General features: G+C 39.5%; 1 protein-coding gene and 1 long non-coding RNA gene across 13 annotated transcripts in view; both read right to left on the bottom strand.

Annotated features, from left to right (window-relative positions):
• Window positions 1-2,245, bottom strand: part of LOC146588897 (uncharacterized) — a 73,384-nt gene extending 71,139 nt beyond the window's left edge. Inside the window, exon 1 of the long non-coding RNA XR_014897333.1 lies at window positions 2,157-2,245. This is a non-coding gene — a long non-coding RNA (uncharacterized LOC146588897). The remainder of the gene's footprint in view (window positions 1-2,156) is intronic.
• A 4,856-nt stretch (window positions 2,246-7,101) lies between these two features.
• Window positions 7,102-18,047, bottom strand: part of SOX6 (SRY-box transcription factor 6) — a 373,675-nt gene continuing 362,729 nt past the window's right edge. For all 12 annotated transcript variants that reach the window (XM_085317147.1, XM_085317158.1, XM_085317157.1 and 9 more), the window contains one exon: window positions 7,102-14,207. In XM_085317147.1, the coding sequence (XP_085173273.1) occupies window positions 13,904-14,207 (304 nt within the window). In that variant the 3' untranslated portion in view covers window positions 7,102-13,903. The remainder of the gene's footprint in view (window positions 14,208-18,047) is intronic.

The following is an 18,047-nucleotide window of genomic DNA, read 5'->3' as shown; positions in this document are numbered from 1 at the left end:
ACACAGACTCCTCACTCAGCACCTTTCAGGGGCATCAAAAATGTACCAATTGCTATAAATAAGCAGGCTGTTGTAGGATTGGAGGTTCTCTCAGTGGTTTTTAAATTTTGTTTTTCAATCATTTGTACTGTAAAATACTGTCCTCTTTTCTTGAAGATAAATAACTCTGAAATTCAGGCAGAAGAAATTCCTGATTAACATAAGTCAAAATCCCCTCCCCCCCCCATCAGCCTAACAAGAAATCCATTTGCAGTTTAAAAAAAACAACAACAAAACTGGGTGCAGATGCATAATTTCTCATACCAGCATCAATAAAACTAGGAACAGGCTTGTGCCCAGACAGCTACATTCTGGGCATCAACACTGTATTAATTGCACTAGAAATGGAAAAGCAGAAACTCTTGCCTTTTTCACTTAGCTCATAACCACGTTTTTCTTATTTTTTTTCTAGAAAATGAGTGTTTCTCTATTTCAAAGGTGAGAGCCACTCTGTAGTTACAAGTGGTACTTTTTGACTTTCTTAATACAACCCTGTGGCTACAATTAACAGACTAGATAAATAGCAAATCAAATTAAGGTCTGATTCTGTTGTGCTTATAGCTACAATCCTTGCAATAAATTGCTGGTTAAGCTGTCGGAGGTAAATTAGGAGAGATGGAAAGCATGATCTGTGAAGCCTGAACTTTAAGTGTGCAGACATTAAAAGCAAGTGTATGAAAGAAGATAAGCAAGTATCAAGAGAGAAATTTTCAAAACTTTCAGATGCAATAGAGATTATTGTAAGATTTCTAACATAGCTGAGAAACATTTTGCACAAAGCTTAGAAAAACAATGCATCAAACTATTATTTCTTTATATGAGCTCCTCAGCATTTACTTTYGTTGTTCACATAGGAATAATATTTTCAAAAGAGAAGAACAGGATTTTGTTCTTCTTATTATTTCAAAGTGCTTTGAGATCATTTCGGAACTTCACAGTCTGAGGTTTGTGGAGTAAGGGCTGTTACCACATACAAACTTATTGTTGTAAAAATGTACTATTTTCTCCTTTCAAAAATGAGTAAGTAACTGAACTAATTTGAAGACCTTCACAACCTGAGATTCTTACAGGCATTTTAAGACTGTATAATCTCTCATCTATTTAGTTTGTAATTCAATCACAAAGTCCTTGCAGTATAAAATCAAAACATACTAGAAGTGTGTACTGTCTTTAAGCAYGATCAGTCTAAGGGTTTGTAGAGAGGGATTAAATCAAGGAAGGCAGCCTTATGAATCATTGTGTTAGGCACATAATATCCAATGGAAATGTTAAGGTTGCATCCTAAGAACTGCTGTGCATTTACTGCCAGGTGCTGACCCAACCCTCTGTTTCCAGAGACACTGGTGGGAACAGGATGGGCTCAGAACTTCAAAGCAGCAACCTGCTATTTGGGAGAAAGAAAGAAAAAATAACATGACCATTTAAAAATCATTCATGGTCCTTCACACCATGAGGTTGTGACCAAACAATACCTTTTTCAAAACCTCATGCTTGCTCTCATCACTCATATTATCTAAAGGCAGYGCTACCGAGCTCTTCTATCTCCTCCATAACAGCTTTCTGGTGGCAAAGCACCACCCTGCTTGGCAAGGTGCTCAGTAACACTAGAACTCCTCTTGCCTTTGTTTTTGCCATTAACCTCTACAGGAGAGCAAGAGAACATGCTCCAAACTCTACTTTTGTTTCTTCTCCTACTGCAGGGAAGGTAGGAAGAACATTACAGCCCTCACATTCCTAGATAATTCTAGCCTCACTTCAACCTACTCAGGTCAGGCCTATCCCATGAGATCAGAAACTCATACCAGGTGGGGGCACTTAGCCTATCTGGCCATTTGAATCATCTCACAGTCCAACAAGAATCACATGTGCACGGAGCCCTGAGGGCTGTAACCCACAGGTATCCTGCTCAGACTGCGTAATAAACTGCCTCTGTGCCCAGCTGAAGGTGGTCAGATACCTCTAAGACACATTCCTCAGTATAAAAGGCTGCAGTAGGAAAAAATGAGGCTAGGTCAATATTTAATATTGTAAGTTGAGACATACCAAATTTTCTCTGACTGCTCACACRTTGTAATTACTGAATTACACAAGTAAGGAAAACCTGATCTTTCCTATACCTGTTCTCAGTCCTTTCTGGCGACACTCTGGCTCTCAGCTGCTGCATGAGAGTCGCAGGGGTCAGTCCACACCACTACTCCGCCCGCTCCTGCTCTGCTATGCAGGCCCTCACTGCCCCAGTCACCCAGCACGGCAGAGGTGACAGGGGAAATGTTTTTACCCACGACRTGTTTCCCCTCAAACCGAAGCAAGCGCGGCGCTGAGCGCCACCAGGCAGGAGCGGGGCCGCGGGCAGCGGCGGAGGATGGTCTTCCCCTCCCGCAGGGATGGAGCTGGGGCGCGGAGGGAGCCTCCGGCCGCGGGCAGCCCTGCCGCGCCGAGCGGCGGAGAGGCGGCAGCGCCTACCCAGACGGAGCGGCGGAGCCGTTGCCGTTAGCCTCGGCCCCGCCCCGCCCCGGAGGAGGAGCCATGCAAATCAAAGGCCGCGGAGGCTGCCGGGAGACTCGGCCCCGCCCCGCCCCGCGCGGGGCGGCCGTTGGTGGCCGTTACAACGGTTCTCCGCGGAGGCGGCGGCCCGGCGGCGCTCGGAGCTGGGCACAGGCGACGTCTCAAAAATTATTTTCCCAGCGGAGGGAACTGTTAGCCAGCAGCAAGGCGCCGAGGCGCGGGCGGCGCAGCTTTACCCGCGGCGCCGGCTGTGACCTGGGCAGCGGGGCCTGCGCGGACGGCCGCCGCTGGCGGGCTGCTCTGCGGGCCGCGGCCCGCGGCCCTCCGGGCTCGGAGGCGAGCCGGGGCCCGAGGCGGGTGACACGAGCTTAGAAGACAGCTGAACTTCGCTGTCTTGCTGTCCATTGTGCTTTCCAAAAGTTCCCTGAATTGGCTCATAATTTTGTTATTTTAGAGGTCCACCTTAAATAACTGACAAATTGTAACTATAGCAAATGATTATTGAACAATTAGTTTATAAAAGATTAATGGCGGTTTTATCATGATGAGTTATTATACATACGCGTGTGAGAAATGAAGTGGTGCCATTCTTAATACAAATTACTGTAACTCAGTGAAGTAGAATAATGTGAATATTCATAATTGCTCCTGTGCCTTAAAATAAGCCTCCTCCTCCCCCCCCCCTTAAAATAGCCTAAAGCTGCTAGGATATGTAGTGCTTTCCTGCTGTAGTTGGAGTCAAAAAAAWATATAAGGAAATAAATAAAAACTGTGTGAGGGGGATTTTGCAGGCTCTGGCTGTAGGAGAAGCTGGAGAGTTCGGCTCACAGACACTGACTCATGGGCTATCCCCCGCCTTTTCTTTCCACCCATATTGCTGTTGTTAAAACTAAAAAAGCTTGCTCGTCTCTCCAGTCACACTCCTGGAAATAGGTAGTTTGCATTAAAAAGTTTTTCCAGAAGCCTTTTTTCCTGCATGATCTCTCAACGTGTGGCATTTCTTTTTCTGTGGTGGGGGAGGAGGATTGGAGTTGTTTTTTTTATTTTTTTTCCAGCACTTACCCTTTGGTTTTACAGCAGCTGTAACTATTCTAGTGGAATTAACTGAAGTCTTGCATTAAGTGTGGATTTCCTGATGTTTGAATAAAAGATATTTCCTTGTGATTGAGTAATTTGATCATTAAGGTCCCTGATCTCTAGATTTTCTGAATTAAAYCTGCTAAGTTTTAACCAGATCTTGCCAAAAATAAGAGACATTTAGCATCCTAAATATTTTAGACTGTCTGATAGACTTAGAATTTCCATTGTACATAGACTCATTTGATTCTCTGATTTCCTTCCATTAAAAAAATCGGACTGTCACAAAGCTCCTCAGCAAAGCCCTTCATTGCAAGGTCAGACTGCAAACATAATTGTCAGTTATTTCTTCCTTCTCATCTGCCAAAGCATTACGCTGTGTTCCTGAACAGGAAAGGGATGTACCCACTTGCAGCCCAATCCAATGACTGTAGATGCTGAGGAAAAAGGAGAATGAACCATAGATGACGGCCAGGCTCTCATGCTCCCCGTAACTAGAGTCTCCTGCTGGACGCCAAACTACTGAGCTAGGTGGACAGACCCAGCAGGACAGTTAGTGTGTTTTCAGTTGTAGGTTATTAGTGACTAAATTAGTTGCAATCATACAGTGGCTATGGAGACATCATTATCCATCATAGGGTCTTGGTGGCAGAGACCATCTTTTCATTTGCTGCTTGTACAGTGCCTCGAAGAACAGGATCCTGCTACGTGACTGTGGATCATAGCATAGCATTTATATTTCCTGATTGCCAAATATAACCTTGTGCTGTGTGGCCTGGCTTAAAAAGGAGCTTAGTCATGTGTCTTCAGTTTGAGGTACCGCATTCAAAAAAATTAAAGCTGGATGTTGCTGAAGTGATGCAAAAGTTGAGGTATTTTTGTACTTACAGGTTTGGAGCTTACATCCTATTCTTCCAAAGCTAATTTAAAACAATTAGTTGGTTTCTTTACATATCCTGCTAGCAACTAATTAACCAGAATAGTGGCAGAAAATACCCAGATAAACAATACCCATTTATTTTGTAATTTGATTGTATATTTGAGGAGAATTATTTAAAGCTCTAATAATTAACCTTTGCTCTTCATAGCAATACTTAGTGATCCTTTCCTGATGAGCTACAATGCCAACCAAACCTCTAAGCGGGTTTTAATACAAGTATAGAAGCTTTTAAAGTCTGTGGTGTCAAAGTAAATTAAGGTGTCCGTAAGTAGTTCTTAATACAACTGACCACAGTGATTTCTACAGGGCAATTATGTTTTAGTGTGTCAATCATCCCATAGGCATTAATATAAACCAGAACAGCTCTGAAGAGATTTGTTATGGACTGTCATGTCAAAAACCCAAATGCTAACCTGCAGCAGCCTTGATATTGTTAGACCTACCAAGGGTCAGATTTCAATTAATCCACAGATTTAACAGTCCTCCACTGTAGTGGGTCTTGATACAATTAAGCAATAATAGATGACAGGAAGGATACTTCCTGGCAGTTAATGACCAATGGCAGTATTTGAAGGCCCTTAACCCAGCTGGTCATTAACTGCTCAGAAAGACACAACCTGGAGCTCATATTTTCTATTGTAAACCATATATTAAGGAAATAAATCAATTACTCTTTCCTTCCGCTCCCCCAGTCCTGTGGATGCTGCTGCTGTTGGGCTATAGCTGTAGCAGTTAATTGTCAGGAAAATCCCGGTGCAAGTAACTGGTGGGGAGACAGAGTTTCAGTCTGAACCCTGTAATGCTGAAAAACGCTTACAGGAGTCCTGACAGCTCCAAAGGATGCCAAAAAAAAAAAAAAAGAAAAAGAAAAAAAAAAAAGAAAAGAGAGAGAGAGAGAGAGAGAGAGAGAGAGAGAGAGAGAGAGAGAGAGAGGGAGGGAGGGAGAGAGGGAGAGAGAGGGAGAGATTCTGTCCTCCGTGGTGTAAGGCCATCCGATAGTGCCTGTGTAAGGCTCTGCCTTCTGTCCTGGGCACATGTGAGCCCCTCATAATCCGGAAAGAAGTGCATGCTGACCTGCAGTCTCCAGTGCACCTTTACTCCACAAGACTGTGCTCCTGTGTAGACTCAGCACCCTGTCCTGCCGGGTAGATTTGTGGGTATTTTTTTTAGCACATCTCTAGGTGTCAAATAAGCATTTTGTCTCGTTACTGGTATAGAAAGCAAAGACTTTTTGTATTTCATTCCTCAACTCACTTTTCATTCTACCTATAACCCAGAACACCATCAGTGTTTCCCAGACTATAGATCATCATTATTCACAGCTGCAGATTCCACCAAGGTAAAGAGTCAAATCATGTAGCAAGGCAGGTGAAAGAAAGACCAGAGGAAAAAGCTAAAATTCCTCCCTGCGGAAGGTACAAATTGACTTAAGTAGAACAATATGAAACTACCAAAGTGGAGGATTGGATCGCGTCTCAGGCCTATCATACAAAATTAAACCTTAGACAAAATGACATGGTGCTTCATCTCCATGGGTCCTTGACTCTAGGAGCTTAAGCTGTATTGACTGCTGTCCTGTGCCATAATTCTTTTGTAGACTTGCGTTACGGCCATTTCTGCATCGTGTTGAACTGTGGTGGATTCAGTAGCAGAAATACAGTTCTGATGCTGCCTTCTCCTCCTTAAGGACATTTTATTGTTGCAGTTCGACTGAATAACTAGTTGGTTGCTTACCAAAAACCAAAGCACTCGCCAATATTTATGTATTTATTCACTGTAACCTATTTGTCATCAACTTCATTGCATCCACTTTTGACTCTAAAATATTTTATCATATGGCTTCAAAATGGAGAATATCATTTTAAAGTGTTTCACGTGTGGGCATCTCCAGGGAAGCAGGAATTCCTCCCTCCTTGGATGCTCCGGGGTGGTTTGTGCAGTAATGGACACGTGGCTGAAACCTGATGTGTTGCACCACCCAAGTGTTCTGTTATGCTATGTTACAGTACTCTTCAATGTAATTTGTTCTTTTCCTATGAGAACCATGACTAATTAGTGAATCAAAAGCCAATCATAATACACAAATGACAGCAGTTTACAGACATGGCGATATGGCAACTATAGGTTTTCTTGTTGTCAACTTTGGTTAGTTTGCAGGGGAATGTTATATGCAGGGGAAAAAGGGAGGGCAAATAGAGAAGAAACAGGAGAACTGTTTTGTGTTACTTCTGCTGGACGAAAATACTTCTAAGATCGTTGCTACCAAAAGCACTTGCTGCTTACAAAACCTACAGTACACTGCAAATATTATCAAATTGTGTTGGTTATCATGCATGTCTGTTATAGCATATGGTGTTAATGGACTTCGGAGGCTGATAAATGCCTTTGTAGAATGGAAGGACACGGAGAAAACCAAAGGAGGCCAGCTGAACATGCCTAGTTGCATTTTCCTGTCTACCAGTTTCTCTTGGTCAATCTTTAATAATAACTTCAAAGGAATTATAAGAGAGGCATAAAAGAAGTCTCACACACACATCTCATAAAACAAAATTTATCTTTAATTTGTAAGTGTCAACAGCAGTACAAAAGATGGAGTGATGGTGAATAGATTAAGGGTAGAGAGGACAGTCTTGAGGTAAATGAGCATAAATAGGCAGTCTTATAGACACTCCCCTGAGGGGTCTAAACCCCTGTCATGGCATATACTGTATCACCCAAAGATGACATGTTTAACATATCAGGAAAGCACCTTGTGCAAAAAAAAAAAAAAAAAAAAAAAAAAAAAAAAAAAAAAAAAAAAAAAAAAAAAAAAAAAAAAAAAAAAAAATCCCCCCACCCAAAACATGTAGGTAAGGTGCCAACATACACCAGAACATACTGTATATGGACAGTGTCTTTCAATTCTGTCTTTTCCATTAATTACTGAGGCAGAGGAGGAGAAGACTCTTAAAAGTACCACTGAAGGATTATTTAATATTTAATTTACCTCACGTCAATACTGCACAACAAAATCCAAGAAGTCTGTTTATGCAATGAAGCAGAGCTAAGAATAACTATTCTCCTTTTTAAATTGAGAACAGAACTTTTTTAAATCAATATCCTTAGCAAACCTTTTTCTCTCTCTTTTTTTTTTTTTTTTTAACTGTAGCAAGAGGAGAGTGTGAGATGTGATGGCAACCTTTAAGTTCATTTAAAAACTTTACACTGGACTGTACAAGATTTTTTGATAAACTATTTACATTTTCAGACTTTAAAACATATTCAAAGCAGCAATAGACACTAGTTTTTCTCTAAACGCCCAAATAATTACCGGCCATGGGCCCAGGTAGGTACCTGCATTGTATATAGAATTTCTACAAAGAAAACCTGCCTGTTAAATTAGCCAGTGGGTGTCCGATGAGCAGCCCTCGTGGCTCAGAGCTGCACCCACAGTGTTGCTATAGGAATCAAAGCATAGTACCTTGACGAGAGAGTCTCAGTTGTCCCAACAGCTCTACACAAACTTTACAATTTGAAACAGCAGCTAGCATGTCAGTCCAGCATGTCAGTGAATTGTGCTGATTAAATTAACATAGAGTACAATCTCACAATATACATCACAAACAAATTACAATGTCAGGAAATAAGAGTTACAGTAAGATAAGTTATGTAGTAACAGCTTATAAGCTTGTCTTAATGTAATAAAAAAATTTGTACATGGGAAATACAATAATGAATGAACATAAATGCTAAGCATCTAGTTTGCTACAAGCTGAAGAAAGGTACAAGAAAAAAAAAGTTGCTTTCTAGAAAGCAAAACACAAATGACAAAGGAAGACAAACGGAGAATGCACACTAGCAGGTCTGCAATGTGCAGCATACAAACAGTTAAATATTTGCACATTCCCCATACTCCAAGAGCACCAAGGACCTCACTTGTGGTTTTTAGAAAGCGGAAATTACAAAGCAAGCCATGTCACTAAGTTGCTTTATAGCTTTCATATTGCCATAAATACTAATTTGATAAGTTTTCCTTTAGCCCAGTTCACCCCACCCTACCCCTTTTTACCCAGCGTGTGAAATCTCAGAATACTTCTTTGTCACCATTTCCAACAAATCTGGTAGTTAAAAAAAGGGTGATGGATTAAAATGAAATATATTTGCATATACATATATTTTAATTCTTTTCCTTCTGTAGTAGAACATTACAGTATATCAAAAATGTAGTTTGATCTGAGAAAAATCACAGACATTAATGGGTTTATATTAAAAAAAAAGTTTGGGGAAGGTTTTTTTCTTTTAAAGGAAGAGTAAGGGATTTTTAAGCATTTTGTAAAGGATCACATGAGGTCATATAGTATTATTCTTTTAAAAGAACATGCTTAAGTGCCAACTTGAATCTTAAACAAGCATGCAGAACACCTAGGGCCCGAGCCCATTCATCAGCTTTTTATTGGGAACATGAAGGACTCGATGACACGCTCTGCCCGCCGCCTCTCTAGTGCGGTTGTTTGCACTGTGACCCTGGGCCAGCAGAGATTGCCCCGCTTAATGCCAACTGGTCCTAGTCACTGCCATGGAAGTACTAACGTGCTTAAAATTAAGCTGGCAGGAAAGAGCTTTACTGGGGGCGGAAGCAGGAGGACGGGGGTTTATCTTGTAGTATGTTTTATGGGGAAATTATTTTTGAAATGCCACGTCTTTGATATGACCATAAAGCCAAAATCGGAAAGGCAACCCAGAGAGAGGACCATGCTTTTTGAACGTATTAGCAGACAGTTGTGTTTCTCCTCAAAGCAGTAACTGCCATCAGCTGAGTGCCGTACCCTCTACACAGGGCGAAGTATTTATCGTGACTAACGCAGCTATTTGTTTTGCACTCCCAGCCCGGAGCAAACCCATCTTTTGCCCACCGCCCCCTCCCTGCCTCTTGTTGCACCTGAGTCCACTGATTTTGGAGCTCATTGTGAGCCCGTGTATTCTCAGCAGACAGTTTCATGAGCTAAACGGTGACACCCAAACAACAGGCAGATCACACTTGGGCTATTTCATCAGAGTCATTTCTCCATGTAAACCTGCACCCTGGGAAGCAGTGCTGTTTCCATTAAGACTTTAATGTTCCGTTTTTATGAAATATGAAGTGATCTATTCTAGCTGGTATCAGACTTTCAGGAGTGTTCTTCTCTTGAAAATAAGTATTTTATACTTTTCCAAAAAGAAAATATATTGTATCTGTTAATTAAATAAACTGTTCACAGAGAAAATATTATTACTATATTTGTGCATTACCTGAAAGGAGTTGTTATGTTTTTCAGAGTTATTTGGGGGGGACTCAAACACAATGTTTAAAGAACAATTCCACAAGTCTCTGTGTGTGTTGTGTGAACTTTTCCCCCGGTATTATAGCCTAATATGACAATATCATGATTCAATAAATGTAGAAAATAAAGGTTCAATATTATTACATCTTGGCTGCATTGCAAGGGCTGTCTTAGTCATGAAAATCTTTCCAGGAACATGGTTTTGACTTCAAAATGCCATTCTTGCTGGGAGCTAAAACATTTCATCAGTTTTGCTTGGATTCACAAAACAAACTGTGTTTCCTATTAGCTGTATCAGAAATTTGGTATGTTTGACGTATCAGCTTTCCAAAGAAAAAGGAAAAAGTATTCCATGTTTGAGGAATATGCTATTAAAATTCAGTGAGAGCACAAGTGAGGCTTCTTGCTGTCCCAGCTACAGGTCCACAATACTGCGCTCACACTGCGGGTGTAAATTCAGCATCTACATGAGGTACAGTGACTTGTCAGCATTTAATATGGACCAACATACACTGATATACAACAAAAGTAAATACATAACTTATACTTCACTAAGTATCCATGAACAAAAAATAAAATTCTATTTCCTATGTTATATTTACACAATTTAAAAAAAAATCTAAAATGAGATGGTAAATTCATCAAAAACTTTGTTTTGAGCTCCGATTAATAAAGTAAAAAATGTTGGGTTTTTTTATCCTTATGATTGTCCTTCGTTGATTTCCACTGACATTTTAGAGCCAATGTCGGCTAATAAATAGAATAAAATGCTCATATGCACAATTCAGATTCAAATACGTTCCTCCCACTCACCCAGCCAATAAATGTAATTTTTACCAGCTGGCAATTCCTGAAGCGCCAATCATTTTCGAGAACGTGGCTTTAACGTACAGAGCATCAGCACTGAGGCAGGGCTGGAGCTAAAACAAAGTGTTCATACATACATGTATTTTGCATAAATAAATGAAATAACAAGACATAAAAATGACTCAAATCCGGCAACTGTGAGGCAGGCCCACACGAGTCGAAACAGATGACTTTTGTTCATGTAGTTTTCGTACAACAGTTTCACATTAGTCAGAAGTGATAAAAAATACCATTTATATCCAGTGCTTATAACACTTACGAAACAACATCTGTGAGTGTGTGTTTTTTTGTACTACAAGCAAAATCAAGTTTCAGTCCTAAAGAACAGTCCTTTGTTCTCCACAAGCCTGCAGAATATTATTTTGGCATGGTCATAAAATTTTAAAAAAATTAACCAACTAATCTAAATGTTTGCCTTTGTGCAAAAAATAATTACATAAAATACAATGCTAGCAATACAGCATTCTACCTATGCAACAAACCAGAAAAAAAGAGAGCAAGAGAGAAAGAGAGTGACATGGGGAGAGGGAGAGATACTTCTAACTGGAGAATTATGTAAGACATTAATAAATAGTAATTTTTAAAGAAATAATGGCACCCTCCCCCCACTCTGAGCTGAATGTATTAAAAACAGTTCAAATCCCCAAGCAATTATAAGAACAAAAAACTCTTTCTATCAGTACCTTAGCCAGCTTAAAGAGGGCGCTCACCAGCTAACGACACAGCATTTGCCTTTAAAGTCTTGGCTAGACCAGTTTATTGCTTACTAGACATGGACTCAGAACACATTTAAATAAATATTAAAAATATAGCATTTTGTTCCAAATTACAAAATGGCCAAAGAAATTTGACCACTGTGTTTCTATGTCATTATCTTTATAAATTGTCCTGTAAATTGAACAATCATCTCATTTGTTTTGGGGGTTGTTTTTGCACATTTAAATGTGATTCCTACAGTGGCAACACTGGCTATCTCCGCTCAAATAGGTATTACTGGGGCTATGAGGAAAATGACAGCTCCTGACACAGCAACTCATCGCTACACCTTACACGAGTTTCTGCAAGATAGTGTGATAGATAGCTCAGGGAGAACTAGCACTAAAGCTACACTTTTTTCATCATCTGGGTCCTAAACAAAGCTCATTTAGCTCCATGGGAAGATTCTCATGGACTTTGAGAGGAGCTGGACTGGGCTCACGCATACCTGTCAGCCTGAGTCTGAATTTACCACCAGCGTGCTGAGTATATCCCAGCCCAAGTAAAAGCTAAGGGAGCCGAGGTGCCTCAGCACACGGATTCATCAGGCCCACTGCATCTGCATATTACGTACAGTGATGTATTTGTGGACAACAGGAGTGGAGTGAGAAGGGGAAAAAATAAAGGTGATTTCTTCTCTATCTCTTAAAAGTAATAAATTCTCAGTCTTTTAATATCTCTCTCTATATCTTTCCCAGAATTTTCTCTAGCAATTGTATTTTTATAGTAGTAATACAAATAAAAATTTTCGTTTTTATAGCACCTTTCATCCAACAATCCCAAAGCACTTGACAAACATTCATCAAGATCTGGCTCCCACTCCCTTGTGGCTAATATCCAATAAATATTTTGATGCACCTATTTTCCCAGCTTTGCAAGTCAGACATTTGTGTGGCCTTCCCTCCCCGACTAGGAGTCTCACATATAAATCACTGCATAAATACACTCTGGGGAGCAGACAGTTCCTTCAGGTGACAACAGGAATGGCGATGTATGGTGCCTTGACGCATTGTAGGATTGTACAGGCCCTAAAAATTCGTCACGGCAGACTCTATGTGCAGTCTGGATTTTACGTGTGCCTGACGGCAGATAGGTAAAAGCCTACCTTTACATCATCCTGTCTGTCCATATCTGCAGATTCTAAGTATAGAGTTTTACAACTATAAACACATTTTTTTAGGAGTATTTGCACTGTATGTACATATAGAAGTACTCACTTTACTTTGCATTACATATAGCAGAGTGTTTCCAAGTGCTCCCTGAATGTCTATTGTTATGGAAACAACTGAATTTCCCATTCATAAGTTTCATGTTCATTTTAGTAGCAGGTGCACTTTGATTTTCATATACCTGTGTATTTTGGAGGAGGAAAAAGAAAGGGCTATTTAAAACATCAATAAGGAATTTTAAGTGTAATGCCACCAACAGTACTTTTAAAAATAAATATTAAGTATTTGGACCCTTGACATTCTGGAATGAATAAATTATTTAAGAGAAAATGTGTTAAGACTGAATGCAAGGGTTAAAAGCAAAGGGGTAGAGAATGTAGTCAGAGGTGGCCTCACACTGCTAAGACAGGCCTGTCCATAGCTGGTGATCGCTCTTTTGTGCTTAAAGTTTCACACTAATGGCACATCAAGAGGCAAAAGCAATTGGGCACATGCACTATGGCAACCATGTTCACTACTTAAGAATATCCTGTCTCCAGATTCCTGAGTACTTTAACATTTTCTGGAAAAAAAATCATTTTTTTATATAATTTTTTTTAAGATGCCAAAGGATTGTCTAAGACTTTACAGTGTCTCCTTTAAGACTTTTTTTAAATGTTAAGATTCAAAAGTTATGAAAAGTTTGGCACATCAGAAGTTCAGCTATACACATGGAGAAAAAAAGGAATTGAGAGACTACTTTTAAAGATGAGCTATGATGCACAGATGTGCACACTTGTGGACTTGTTCTGTTTTACAATATGAAATCTGCAGTTTTTGTTTTCTAAAATAATCCAGAATAAAAACACATTCACAACCTGTAGGCTGGCACAGCATACCTGAGTGAGAATGTATAACCCCCATCTAAAACAGTAACTTAAACCTTTATCAGCATCCAAAAGGAAAAAGACAAAAGGTAAGACTTGTAAGACAGCTATTGATTCATATAAGTTTTCAAGTCCTGATGTCTGATATTTAATATATGTCTTCATCTAAATTAAAAAAAAACAAAACAAAAACAAAAAACCCAAGTTCATGAAAAATTAGGGAAACAATCTGTCTCACACGTTAAGAAACATTTAAGACCATTCTGCTGATGTAATTGTAGGAGCCACACATGCATGCAGGCTCTTTAAGAACTTTTTGTTCAAAAAAAAAAAAAAAACCCAAAAAACAAATGAGTCTGAGTACTTTAATTCTGTGAACACTCCTCAGTTGGCACTGACTGCCTCGTGGGCTTCATTTTCACTGCTATAGTCTGATTTGGGATCATCCTCATAGTCCTCATACATTTCTATTTCATCCTCTCCATTTATCATTTCATTTCCAGCAAGGCTTCCGCTGTCCGTCTTCATACCGTAAGTGCTCTGAATGACAGGGATGCTGGGCTCAGGGCTGGCAGAGGTGCTAGAGCAGTCGGATGTCATCTGAGGTGATGGCGTGGTAGTTGCCATGGTAATAGCACCAGGGTAGACAACACCTGTTCCTGTGGTGATTGGAATTTGAGGCTGTTGTCTGAAAGGCAAAACAAGAGGGGGACACGATTACCTTCGTTGGGAGGCGGGAAGGCCTTTGGCAAGTCCTAAGCAAAGCAAAGCGTGTGATTTTCCTAGGAGGTCTCTCTGCGTTCCTCTGAGGCTCAGATGCTGGTCCTGTAAAGCACTGGTTTGCCTTAGCTCCCCCCAAGGACAACTAGAGAGTAAACTTTTTAATAACTACAAGGATTAAACCTTCTGATGCTTTTGCTTATTTTATGCATTTATTTAAAGCATACTGCAAACCATCACTTGGACAGAGAGCCTCAGGCAGCCTCTAGCACATGCGTTGCCTAACAGCCACCACAGACAACTAAGTCCTACATTTAGATCTTCAAAACTCCTGACAAGAGCTTCTGTTTCATGGCTGTTAGTGAGGGGACCTTGAGATTATTTATAAGCACCTAAAAAAGCAGACAGGTGACTGAGTAACTTTGTGTGTCCATCTATCTGTAAGCATGTAATTTACTGCAGAAGTGCTAGGTAAACTACATCACTTAAGAATACTTCTGGTATTTTATTGCTGGCCTTTAAATCCATGATCAGAATGCTATTTGTTTGGGGGATTCAATGCGTAAGATAGCTTTTGAAGCAAAGTACTTCAGAAAAAAAAAAAAAAAAAAAAAAAAAAAAAAAAAAAAGATGTTCTTGTTTGTATGGACAGAGCCTGCAAGAACTAAGACCTCCTGAGGACCCCATGTCAGAGCTGATTTACCTTCATAACGCAAATACAGTGGGAGAGTCAATTAAAGGTACACTGCCCCTACTTCTGGCACGATTCCTCTTCTGATATCTAACTATGTATCACATAATGTCCTTTTCTTGTTGTCCATGATTCTAAGCATGCTGGAGCAATCCCACACTTCAGCTAGAAAAGGTTTATGTCACAGCCAGCGAGTGTAATACAAACTTTACTACAAGAATATACCTAGTTCTACTACTGAAAATGATGCAGTGTTTCTTGTTACAATTAATATGTATATTTAAATGCTTTCTGAGTAAAGGTCAGGTTGCTGAACCTTTTCCATGGTCAAGTCCTTATTAACTATGGGCTAATTAAATGTACTTCTTACATTTGGATTAATTAACTAATAACCTACTTCCTATATTAAAAGGCTCTCTCAAATATTCTCATATTATTTCTGGATAATAATTTTATAAATATCAATATATAATTTTAATAAAACTAAGAGGGGAAAAAAAGAAGAGTGGTAACTTGTCTGAAGGAAAAGAATCTCCATCATACTTCAGATGTTATGCTAAACAAATATGCTTCAATACCAGAAAAAACAAAGTGCCCTGCGAGGCACTGTTTTACTGTTGACTTGTTCTTGGACATACATGCCTGTTTACCATTCAAAGAATCATATATCTCAATATTTTCATAAGCTGTTTTTTAGGACAATATTGACCAAGTAGAGATCTTTCTATTACGTAATTTTAGCAGGAGAAATTGGGTCTAAAACTTCATGACCACTGTGTTTTCCTATTCCAAAGTTTCAAAGGACAGAAAAAYATGCTTTCCATAAAGCAATTGCTCACAAATTAATACATAACTGGCAGTTTTTCTCATTCTTATCATTAATCACTGGCTGAATCAATGCACAAGATAACATAAACTTATATACCAGACCCTGAATATTGAGTCTTAATTGCTCACTGACCGAACTCTAGTTTTGACAAATATCACACCACAGAGTTACTGGAAAACTAAAGCCCTTCGAGCTCAGGAACCAACCAGGCCAGTCAAATCATGAACACTCTGTCTAAGATAATACTCCAGAAGCATCATGTACCATTGCTATTGGTGGTACTGCTAGCCCTACTCTTAAAGCTGCAGTTTATAAAAATCAAACATCTGTTGTAGAAGTATGGCACACCTGGCTAGCAGCGAGCAAAAACATTGTAGTAATTCATTTGACACAGTCATCATACTCCTGTTTGCAAATGATGATTTACAGACGATTTACAAGCAGCTAGGGATTTTTCACTAAATTTTCACTTTTTAAATGATTTCATAAATGTTCTGTGAAAACAATTTTCAGCCAATGTATTTGCTGTGAACATCTTTCAATACTTTATTCATAAAACTGAACACCTACCTCACACGGGAACATTTCTGTTTTATGATTGGATGTTGTCAAGCGTTTAAACTATTATTGTTAAAAACCCACAGGTACCTCCTCCACAAATGCTTAAGACACAGAAAAATGCTCACATTAATGACTGCTTCCACAAAGCAAAGTACAGAGGAACCCACACATGGTCACAGCAAAATTCTGCATAGCTGTCGCCAAGCCATATGCAGCTAATTCTAATTTGTCCATCCAACAACTGCTGATGCTAACCTTTTTCCTGGTATTTCTTAGAACACATTCACAAAACAAAGAATCCTCAAGCCTGCACCAAAGAACACCACACTATCAATGCCAAAAGCTATTTTGAGAAGAGTTGTTTTAAAAAATAATTTCCAATAGCTCTTCTAATAAGACATTTTGAAAATATTCAGAATGATTGAATGTAAGCTGCAGCTGTGTTATCGGTGACAATGAGGATCAGAACCCTAATATTTCCCTTGAAATGTTTGCCTTTCTAGACGCGTATTGCCTTTACATATGCAGAAAGAAGAAAAAAATCTGATAAAGATGTGAGGTTTCTTGATAACATGATGGTTTGTCAGTGCTTAGCCCTAAAGGACAGACAAAGATATGGTTAAGAAATTTGTGGTGCAAATCTTTATCCAGTTAGCAAAACTCTCTTGCATATGCACATTTCAATGGGTGGAGGTATATTTGAGTATATACTTTTGAAAGTATAAAGGGAGCAGGTCATCTGAGCATAAGGAAGCAGAATTTAGAGAGATGTCTTTTACTTGAGATTGCATCTGAGCATATGCCAAATTGTAGAATAAATCTAACTAGTATAATAGAGAATTTGATTGGTGTAACAGGAAAGTTAGAGGCTTACTGCATTTTTTATTCAGAAATACAGTTCTTATTTACATGATAAACAAAAATCAAATGTTGTGTGCACGCTTGCCACTGGGCAGATACTGTGAGCCGATATAAATTACCAACATCTCACAGAAGAACTGTAAACATGTATTAACCATACCACCTAAACTGCTAGTGTCACAAATTGCTACCTTCATCTTGAACCAGAAAATTTGCTAGCGCTGAGACAGGAACACATGCTCAGTAACTCAGCACCTACTTCTCTTCCAAGCTCTGCTATTATTTAGGGATGATCAGGTTGTCCCTGTAAAGTCTGCTCAGGTCCCGACCCTATATCCCAGAAAACCATGGTTTATGACATCGCAACCTATACGGATTGCATATGCCACTGGAGATGAGTGTTGTTATTTTCTAGGAAATAAAATTTAACAGTGTGAGGAGAAGAGAAGAAATCAAACAGCATTTATTTAAACTCTAACCACTCTCAGTGAATGGAAGAGCTGGAGTTTCTAGCCTGTATTTATATTTTCTTTTAGTTGTAGTTCTTCCTAAAAGACAGTCATGCTAATGATATTTTTTATCACACTAAATTCCACATGCTTGATCCTTGGGTCTGCTAGATTTTTGCCTGTCACTTTGGACTTTGGACTGAGGAGATAGAAACATGCTTCTTTGAGAGCTCCAGATGACCATTTAGCTTAGTTGCACCTGGTTCCAGCGTCCACCCAAGGAGGTTTTCTGCCTGGTCGAGATTTCCAGAACCCAGCATTAATCCTCATTTCTCTTCAGATCTGTGAAGAATGGTGACGTACAGCTCGGTACCCTGCCCTTTTAATCTCCTCTTCACACCATCTCCTCTTTGCCAG

This window comes from Rhea americana, unplaced genomic scaffold (genome assembly GCF_003343005.1).
Source record: "Rhea americana isolate MKP2758 unplaced genomic scaffold, rheAme1 scaffold_49, whole genome shotgun sequence".
Taxonomy (NCBI): domain Eukaryota; kingdom Metazoa; phylum Chordata; class Aves; order Rheiformes; family Rheidae; genus Rhea; species Rhea americana.
The sequence above is the reverse complement of the archived record's forward strand: the minus strand, read 5'-3'. Positions and strand labels throughout refer to the sequence as shown.